The 10,506-nt window shown below is 40.9% G+C and overlaps 1 protein-coding gene across 1 annotated transcript; it reads left to right on the top strand.

Annotated features, from left to right (window-relative positions):
• Nucleotides 1–1,183: 1,183 nt before the first annotated feature.
• Nucleotides 1,184–8,371, top strand: atp1b1b (ATPase Na+/K+ transporting subunit beta 1b). The gene is made up of 6 exons (XM_053314388.1): nucleotides 1,184–1,324; nucleotides 4,468–4,596; nucleotides 5,716–5,871; nucleotides 6,184–6,368; nucleotides 6,571–6,654; nucleotides 6,772–8,371. The coding sequence occupies exons 1-6, from the start codon at nucleotides 1,234–1,236 to the stop codon at nucleotides 7,030–7,032; spliced, it is 906 nt and encodes a 301-aa protein (XP_053170363.1). The 5' UTR covers nucleotides 1,184–1,233; the 3' UTR covers nucleotides 7,033–8,371.
• Nucleotides 8,372–10,506: the final 2,135 nt, after the last annotated feature.

Genomic DNA, 10,506 nt, shown 5'->3' with positions numbered 1-10,506 from the left:
TAGACATCAAATATAATTTAGAATAGATCTTTATTGTCATTGCTAGTATACAATGAAACTCTGTTTGAGCAGTTCAATACAGCATAAAAATAAAATAAGATATGAGATCAGGTTCCACAGGAAAGTTTTTCTGGCTTATTGCCCCCTTGTGCCCTGTGACTTTTAAAAACCCAAGAGATCAATCAATCTTTATTTATATAGCATCAAATCACAACAAAAGTCATCTCAAGGCTCTTTACACATAGAGCAGGTCTAGACCACACTGTTTAATTTAAAGAGACCCAACATTTCCACATGAACAAGTACTTGGCCACAGTGGCAAGAAAAAACTCCCTTTTAACAGGAAGAAACCTCAGGCAGAACCAGGCTCAGAGTGGGCAGCCATCTGCCTCCACCGGTTGGGGTTGGGGGGCGGGGGGGCACTCACGGGTGCTGTTAGGGGATCGGGGACGAGGGATGGAGGTGTGGTGGCTAAATGGGAGTGGGGGAGTAAATGATTCTGGAGGCTCTGGGCTGTATAAATATTTACTGTGTGAGAGGTGTTGAGTATTTTTATCAGGGGCCCCAAAATTTTTAACTCATGATTGACACACCAGATCCATTAGATGTTATCAAATCGACCTATAGCAGGTTAGATCAAGGCTGGATTATGAACTGGGCGAAGAAATCAATTGTTTCAGACACAACAAGGATTCACTGCACGTCATTTGTGTTGCAAATGCAGTTAATATGGTCTTGGGATTGATAGGTAGGTGGGTTGGGTAAGTAGGTAGATAGATATATATATATATATGGATACACAACATATTTTGAGACAACTTAGAATACTGTTGATTATGTTAAAACTCTGGAGGTCAAGGAGGACAGAGGTCTGGGCTCTTCCACAGCACCTGAGGACAATTAATAACTTTCTACCTACACAGACATATCTGCAAAGCTCAGCCCAGATACAGTATAGTGTTTAATGTCTTGTCTCTATAGGCAGTCTGTCTATCTTCCTGACGTCAGAGCAATGCATGGCTTGTCCTCTCTGTAATTGGCCCGTATTGTTCCGCCCTCCTGCAAGGTAACTTGTGGAGAGTTTCGGGCGGAGTCGACGAGAAACGGTTTATATTGGGCAGCATTCCTGCAGACCGAGCTGGGCGACTCTGCGATTGCTCAGGGTTTAATTACCTCACGGAGGAGACCGCTGATTCACATCTAACGGAGCACCTTTACCGGGACTAAATCAAAATGCCTTCAAATAAAGAGGACGGCGGATGGAAGAAGCTTTTGTGGGATTCAGAGAAAGGAGAGGTGCTCGGCCGTACTGGAGGCAGCTGGTGTGAGTATGATCGTTTTCGTAGTAAAATGGTGATATGGTCAGTGCGCGCTCACGGTCGTATGAGGACGCGCCGGTTCCTCGTGTTTCTTACCACCTGTTTGATGTGACTGCTGCATCCAGGAGCAAACCGGCACGACTCATTATTGCGTCATTTCAAATATTAAATTTACCAAGTATGACTCAATTTCTGTGGCCCCAACGGGGAATCTGAATCAGGAATGCACAGCCTTCCACGCGAGTTTGGTTTAGTTAAAAAAAAAAAAAAACCTTTGGGACGGTAAAACAAGGTCAAGATGTGTGTGTTTGTTGATTTCAGTGATGGAGTGCTACATTATTGTTCAGAGAGCGCAGACGCAGCGTTGAGGTGCAGGCGGCGAAAAGTGAGCAAAAGATTGCTCCTCAGATTTGGGCACATCGGCAGGTGTGCTGTTGGGAAAACGTCAAGTTGAGTGTTTTTTATGAATGGGTACTCAAAGGGTTAAAAATGCATCATAGTCCAAGGTGAGTCAAGGTGATATGGCCTGCTCGGAAATGGAGAGAGGACTATCGATCCGTGTAGGGTTCCTGTGATCAGATGTCACTGTAATCTAACGAACAATACAACTGATTAACTTGTTCGACCTTTCCTCTCTGGTTTCTCGAGCAGCGGCTGTGCGCATGTCCTTGTGCCTCCTCTCAATGTCACACAGCTATACAGTCTTGTTTAGACTCCAACACCTGGGTCCAAATACTGTTCAGTAACATGATGTGTGCTGAGCTTAGATCAGTGTTAAGGACACTGACACAGAGCCCGGCTGCTGCTGCTGCAGGAGCTCCAGCAGAGTGAGGCTGATGTGTGCAGTTCAGCGGCTCATACTTGTCCTTCTGAGGTCATCTGAAAATGCTGATGCATTTGGGAGGTGTGCCATGCGCAGTACTGTGTTGAAGGTTGTGATGAAAGGACATCTGGGCTAACAGGGAACACATAACAAATGAGTTAAAACCACAAGATCAGTTTTTTTCTCATTTCTATAGTTTTACTTGCCAGAATAGCATGAGTGGAATTTAAATAGTCGTTATGCTGTGGCTCATCTCCAGCTCAGATAAACTGCTCAATCTCTAGGAATGTGAAGTTTACAATTGCCAGAGGACACAAGTGTTAATCGTTTGTCTTTGCATCTAACAAGCTCATTTATTAATGGATTCAGCCTGTTGTGACCTTTTGACATTGCTACATGCAGCAAAAAGGAGAGACATGATGAATGTAAAGCTTTCTAGCTGCAAGGTTGACACCAGACACCCTTTATATATTGCTCTAGGGTTCAGGTAATGGCTTTTTAATGCTTGGTTACCTTTTAATTCTACAATGCCTTCATGCTAGAAATGGATTACAGGTACGACCATACAGTGCCATGAATAATTACTCATTCGCGCTGGCTTGACAGTTGAATTCCTGTAAATCTGTAAAGACAATGGCTGCTACTATTGTATTTTCTATATGAATGCTGGCTTTGTAGTTTCTGATGTCCTGTTAGCATTAGTGACTCAGACATCTACAGAGCTGGATTGCCTGCAGGAAAAGTTGAAGAGACTTGAGGTCTTTTGTACTCAATGACATATTTTGTTAAAATGTAATTTTTTGGTATTTATACCAGTATCAAAATGTTTGATCCATTAAAAGGCTGATGAATGAAATGTCCTTGGAGTCCATTTTGTGACATTGAACATGGATGTAATTAGGCCTTTATGACTGTTCTGGTTAAAGGAAAAACACATGACTACAAATAAGTAATTTATAGTATAAACAATATATATATTAAGTATAAACCCACCAAAATGTCATATTTAGTAGAGGCTTCATTTGCGGCTGTTCTAACCTTGAAGAAGGTCTGTCGGCTATGCACACCGGCACAATGCAGTTTCCCTCATTTGTCACTCAGCTCTGTCGTTGTACATGAGGTCACGAGTCAGTGAACAACGTAACAAATTCTGGATGGGATTCAGGTCTGGACTGACTTGTTATTCCGTGGAAGCATGCTTGGGTTAGTACTGCAGGAGTACTTATTTCCACCCAGGATTCATCCATGCATTATTCTGCCTTCTTTTGTCCCCTCCACCTCATGGAGCAGCATCCCCATAGCATGATGCTGCCACCAGCATGCATCACCCTGTGGATGGTGTGTTTCCCCTGATATGTGATATTTAGCATAGATGGATCATAGCTCTAGCCTAATGGCCAAAATGTAATATATATGTTCTGAGAATATAAAATGTTCAGCTATTTCATACTTTCCTTCTACACATAATGTTGGGAGGTTTTCCTCCTTAGCAGTTGCTTTCTGCTGTTGCCACATAGCTGTGATGGTGAAGCACACGAGGAAGAGTACTTGTCTTACCTCTCAGCCATGGAGCCTCTTTGGTGACCTCTCTAGTGCTGTGCTCACACACACACACACACACACACACACACACACACACACACACACACACTGGACTAAATGCGTATTTTCACACCTTAATTGCAAACAGGTGATCTGCAACATTTTATGTGCCTTCTAAAACAACTGCCTAATGTTTAGACTAAAAGGAATTCATATTTTTGATAATATTAGTTTTCATTTGACATAAAGGATTGTCAACAGTGTAAAAAATCCAAGTGACGTCTGCTGTGATTTAATGTTTTACAACACACACAAAAAAAGAAAATGGTAAAAGTCCAATGTGCTGACTGCCTTTTTATAGACGCTGTGTCACGTAACTATTTTATCAGTTGCCTCAGTGTTGCCCAACAGTAATGTTGGTCTTGTGAAGTTGGCCTGTTACTGTATGAATGTCTCCATCTTTGTTCTGCTGCAGAGCCATTTGACAGCTCCTCACTGAAAACAAATGCTCTACGTACAGTAGTGTACACTGTAGAGATTATATTGATGATGTTATTGTATCTCATGGTATAATGATCATATTGTCTTTATTGTGTTAATTATATCAAGTAAGTGAGATCTAAAAAGGAAACTTTTTTTTGTTTTGTTTTGTTTGTTGCTATTCTTGACAGTGGAATCCAGTTCATAGCATTTAAATCATTTTTTTTGCATTTCAGCCATATGGCCCAGAGACCTTCCATCTCTGTTCAGCTGTAATGACCCTTTCTTTCTTTCTTTCTGCAGTCAAAATTATAGTATTCTACATCATTTTCTATGGCTGCCTGGCTGGGATCTTCATCGGCACCATCCAAGCCCTGCTGCTCACCCTCAGCAACTACAAGCCCACCTGGCAGGACAGAGTCGCACCCCCTGGTAAGAACTTTTACCCACTCCTGTCTGTCAGAACGCTGCATGAGCTGCCTCTGAGTCTAAAGGCCAACCATAGCCTCTGCACACAACAAAGACACTGATGAGTAATAGTCAAATAAATTATACAAATGTAGTAGTAATAATATACCTCTGCTTATTCTGTGGGTCTCTAGCTGCCTTATCAGTAGCCTTGTTGACATGAGTCAGATTGTTTTGCATCACAGGCTTAGGATGAAGACATGTTTAAACAACTGTGGTGAAGTGACTTTATTATTATGTATGATTACATGTGTGATGGTAAGTTCCAAACAAGGCCTGTGGTGGGATGTTATACCTGTCTTTGGAAACAAACATACAATGTCAAAAAGTCATATTATGGCATATGATAAAAACCATTCATCCATCTAGTTACTATAATATTAGAAAATGCAGACAAAAACAGTATATCACCCTGGTAAAAGTAAAAAACAAAAACACAGATCAGAAGTTAAAATGAGCTGTCTAATGTGTCTTGGCTATAGGTCTGGACTGATTATTTAAGAACCACTCTGTGACCTGTGTGTTCAGTTCAGAGATGCTTTAGGTCCAGATCATTATCGGCCAGGCTGTATTTTAGACATATATAATAATTGATATTAAACAAATCATCTGAATCTGCACCCATTTGCAAAAATGCATATTTCCTGCATTGAGCATAGTGTTCCTGTTATTTAATACATCTGTGATGTAACCTGCGGTCATCGAGTGTTTCGGGTCTCTCAACATCATACACCCTCTCCCAGGCGAACCCCCCCACCCCCCCCCCCACCCCCGACACTCAAATGTCCCATTTTCAGTCTTTGGAAGTGTGTAATTCCTCTTCTCCTATTCAAGTTGTATTTACTATTTATGACCATTTCAACTATTTTCTTCTTTTATTTCTTTTGACTGTATGCAGTTTTCACACTGATGATGATGATGATGATGATGATGATGATCAAAGGCCCTAAAATGTAAAACATGAGACTTGACATGTAGGCAGTTAACACAGTTGCTCAGCAGGTGAACTGAACTGCAACTGGACAGAGATCATGAATAATGAAGCATCACTGTTGATAACAAGTGAGTGAACTGTCACTGCAGGTCTTTCACACACCCCACCAGTAGAGAAAGGGGAAGTGTCCTTCAACCTCAATGACATGGCGACCTTCCTGCCTTACACCAAAGCCTTGAAAGAGTTCCTGACCAAGTATGATGAGGAAAACCAGCGGGACCAGATGAAATATGAGGACTGTGGAGGTAGGTTTCACTCTGACATCCCATTGGTTCTTCTTTCCTTTTAAAAGCCAAAGAGCTGAACAGCTGCTTCCAAATGGAGACAAGGCTTAAACACTTTGCTCAAGTTGTATGATGCTACACAGAGTAAAACAATTAGCATTGTCATAACCTTGCAAACATCTTGACTGAGCTTGAATCTAAACCTTATATTAAAAGAATGCAATATAATGGACATAAGAACACTGGCCTACTTGGAGCTTTGCATAAGCACACATCAGTGGTAAGGTTTCAGACCTGACCTGCATTAACATACACACTTCCCTCCCTTTCCAGAGGAACCTGCTGAGTACAGGAACAGAGGTGACTTGGAGAGCGATGTGGGCATCAGGAAGGCCTGCCGTTTCTCCAGGAACCTGTTGGGACCTTGCTCTGGCCTCAATGACCGTGAATTTGGTTTCAAGGACGGCAAACCCTGCATGATTGTAAAGCTCAACAGGATTGTCAACTTCTATCCAAGGGTAATTTATCATTTTAGCATCATGTGTTTTCCTGTTGCTTTGGTTTCTTTTCACACAGAAAGAAATTCAAGCAAACCAAAATGCATCACTACAAGCCATGTGTGAATGTTCCCTCCATTCTTTGTTGGATGTGTCTGGAGTGGAGCAAGATCTGTTTAAATAAAGAGCCCAGTCCACCTCTTAACTTATCTTCTTTGTTCAGCCTCCTACCTCTAATGGAAGTATCCCTGAAGAGGCTCAACCTAAGGTGCAGCCCAATGTGATCCCCATCTTCTGCACTAACAAGGTAAACGTTCTTTCAGTTCCGCACTCATAACAAAAATATTCTGCATATATCAAACAACTGCTTAGATTTAAAAGTGAGTTTCATACTTGATACATTTGTCTTTCTACATTCGTGTAGAGAGAGGAGGATGCTGGTAAGATTGGTGAGATTAAGTACTACGGCCTCGGTGGCGGCTTCCCCCTGCAGTACTACCCATACTATGGCAAGCTGCTCCACCCTCAGTACTTGCAGCCACTGGTGGCGCTGCAATTTACCAACCTGACCCTGAACACTGAACTGCGCATCGAATGCAAAGTGTACGGCGACAACATCGACTACAGCGAGAAGGACCGCTACCAGGGACGCTTTGACATCAAGATCCAGGTTAACAGTTTATGACCATCATCAGGACTGTAGCACTTTTCCTGACCGGCCCTCCCCTGCTCTGCCCTCTTTGTCCTTAACAAAAAAAACCCAATATAATGTAGGCGATAAGTGAGGGGGTAGGCTTTAGCGGTTAAGTCAATCACAACTAGTCTTGAATGAATGAATAAATTAAACAAAAAACCTGATAGAGGACAGATCTGTCTGCTTTCATCACTAGCTTCTACACTTCTGTCTAGCGTTTAGAATGTAATTTAGAGGAAAAGTAGCAATGGGCTTAATAAAAATATTTATTCTGCTGTAAATGAGACTTTTCCACAAGCCATGGGACATTGTTCATTGATGACTGTAAAGTGTAATTCCATTTCGTGTGCAAGCTCTGTTGTCCCCTCTGCATATCGCTGCCTTGTGTGGTTGCAGTATATATTTTTGGAGTGCGCAGTAGTTGCAAAACCTGGTCCTTCCAAACCATGCTGTTCCTCATTTTCCAAGCTTGTGTGCATGTGTGTGTGTGTGTGTGTGTTTGTGTTGGGCATAAACACACACTCAGACTCACTGATTTGAAATAGTTTGACATAGTTACAGTCTTCTGATCGGTGTAATAAAAAGGCTGCACTCCAGGGAACTTCTTTCCTCTTTTTTTTGTCTTTTACATCTGATCATGGGAGACTTTTTACTTTTCCAGTTTTATTTTTGTGCTTTGTTAAATCACTTAAATGTGTAAAGGGGTTTTATTACTTGGTTTCATGCGTTTTACTTTTGATTTTGCCTTGAATGTAGAGCTGTGTGTCCGGCCTGTTAGACACTTTGACCTTGTGTAAGGGCAATGGTGCTAACTCTTCAGTTTTTGTTTTTGTTTTTTTTGTTGGATTCATCACAGCATTGTGGTGCAACTCTCTGAATGTTTTTGCCATTAAACATGGAAGAATTTTATATTTATGCAGTTGTACATTTTGTTTCGTTGCAGAATATTGTAATGTATAAATGCAATACCAAAGTGACAAGCTGAAGAGAGTCTATCAGAAGCAATGCAGTACTTGTTTTTAAGATCTTATCATGTTAAGTGCTAAAGTCAATGTCTTGCCTTGGCAACATTTTAATGGTTAACTTGATTTGTGTTTTGGCCATGAACGTAGTTAGGTTTAGAGTGAACAAGTAACAGGCAGTTGAATTCCACAATGACTTGATCTTCATGCATTTAAAAAAAAAAAGATGAGTTCTTAGAGAGCTCAGTGGCTTTAGATAATTAATGATGTTGGCAATATTCCTTAGGATTTCATGTTGATGTAAAACACTCAACTTGAATTTAAACATCCGTCAACCCACAATCAGTTCATCCACTGTTGTCATTTAATCAAAGATATAAACAAATAAAATCATAATGGACCTTTCTCTTGTGTTTTCTTCGTCTTTCATATTGTGAAATTTCACCTTAACACCTGAACAACAGTATGTATTATAAAATGTGTTTATCAAAGGCCATGCATGGATCATGCCTGAAACCACTCACTATTTACTGTATAGTGCACTATAGTTACTGTCTGCAATTGTATTGATGTGTCTCAAGTCTGAGTCAACTCTACAAAGTCAGTAGTTGAAGGTGTATTTAGATCCTTTACTTAAGTAAAAGTACCAGTACAGCAACGAAAAATCATATAACAGTAAAAGTATTATGAGCTTGATATAGTTCAAGTATTACAGTGAAAGTAGTGGTTTGGTCCCTCTGATATATTGGCATCAGTGTTAGAGCAGCATGTTACTATTGTAGCTGCTGGAGGTGGAGATCGTTTTAGTTCAGTGGTTCCCAACCTGGTGATCAGGCACCTCTAAAGGGTCACTAAATAAATCAGAGGGGTCATGAGATGATTAATGGGACAGGATTGAAGAAAACAAATAGTTCTTATACACAAATCGGTTTTCAGTTGTTTGACTTTTTTTCTTCGATTTGAAATTTGAACGTACATTGAAATGAAACCATGTGAGACATTTAGAGGGAAAAATCAATACTTGGTGGAGATGTTAACTCTAACTCTCAAATGTGGGCCTGACATTGATTTGTAATCAATCATAGACCCAACACCCAGTCACTTTCAGGTTAGATTGTTGGGCTTTCAGGGTGGTCAAGGTCCTACAGCTTGAGGACATCCTGGCAGATTTCCATCAATTCCAGAGTTAACACAGACAGGCACTTTCTGTGTCAGTCCTACACTAAAGGCAAGTTTCAGGCTGTATGCATTTGATTGGCAGAAATTGTGATGGTAGGCTGTCTAAATCAAGTGGGTATAGAAAAGACTTGACTATCCTTCACAGAGCTCTAGCCTCATCCAACAGCTTTGCAATGAACTGGAATGCTGACCATGAGTCAGACTCATCACCTATCAACAGTGTTAGACCTCAGTATTGCTCATTTGGTGGAAAGTCGCCAAAAGAGTGGGGGCTCTTATAGAAACAGATTATTGCCTGTGGCATGGTATGGTGCATGACATTTTCAACCATCACATAGCTGCAATGTTTTGTCCATATATTAAAGGCCATATAGTGTCGATACATGCTGGGTAGTATAAGAGGATGTTGGGGTACTGACACTCATTTGATTCAGCCAGTCACAACACATCTCATTCACTCTGGCTACATTAATGTCTCTGGGACAATGGTAAATAATTGTCAGTTTAAGTTAAAAACTATTTTCTTTTCTTTATGTGACAATTTCCACACATTCACAAATGTTCAAGACTATCTTAAAACAACAGTCAGGTGCTCAAATGAACACAAACACTCTTACTCTTGCTTCATAATGAACTGATTTAAGTGATGAGGGACAAAATCCACAGTCCTCCTTCTGTGGAAAAAATGTATTTAAAAGTTAATCTGGGAGCGCTTTGCATAATAATTGCTGACTCCAACAAAGGACCTTTGCTTCATGTCATTCTCCTCTGTCTCTCCCCGTTTCCTGTCATCCTCTATGCCATCTACTTTCAAATAAAGGCAAAAATGCCCAAAAGCATAATATAAAATTAAAAAGAAGTTAATCTGAAGCTAATATGAAGCTTCAGCTGTCCAAATGAGTCAAATCAAGTAGATATGTTCAAACGCTACAGTCCTGTTAGTGGCAGAGTCACTCTTTTTGTTGCTATACTTCCACCACAGCTCAACAGGGAAACACTGTCCGAGAAAACACAAGGAGGGAATTTGATGCTAAAAAGACTGTAAGTGTGTCAGATATCCACTTGATATGACTAAATCAGACTGCTGAAGCCTCATAGACCCCCTCACCCTCATCTTCACTTGATAGATTAATGAATGAGCTGTTGTTGGCTCAGGAGAAGGAACAGTGTGACTGCATGATTTCTGTTACCATTCACTCATTCAGTTCTCAGTCTGCAGGCCAGGAGGAAGCTGCTGGATCCTTTGCAGAAGCATGGCTCTGTAATTACAGGAGGTAGAAAGTGTGTAGTAGCTAACAGAGGGATGTTGTTTCAGGCCACGCTG

This window comes from Scomber japonicus, chromosome 24 (genome assembly GCF_027409825.1).
Source record: "Scomber japonicus isolate fScoJap1 chromosome 24, fScoJap1.pri, whole genome shotgun sequence".
NCBI classification, from domain to species: Eukaryota; Metazoa; Chordata; class Actinopteri; order Scombriformes; family Scombridae; genus Scomber; species Scomber japonicus.
This window is presented reverse-complemented; position numbering and strand designations above follow the sequence as displayed.

Bases quoted from the DNA above. Each gene is read 5' to 3' on its own strand.
- atp1b1b (XM_053314388.1), top strand. From the start codon at position 1,234: ATGCCTTCAAATAAAGAGGACGGCGGATGGAAGAAGCTTTTGTGGGAT. The intron at 4,597-5,715 runs GTAAGAACTTTT...CTGTCACTGCAG, and splicing joins GGACAGAGTCGCACCCCCTG to GTCTTTCACACACCCCACCA. The intron at 5,872-6,183 runs GTAGGTTTCACT...CTCCCTTTCCAG, and splicing joins GAAATATGAGGACTGTGGAG to AGGAACCTGCTGAGTACAGG.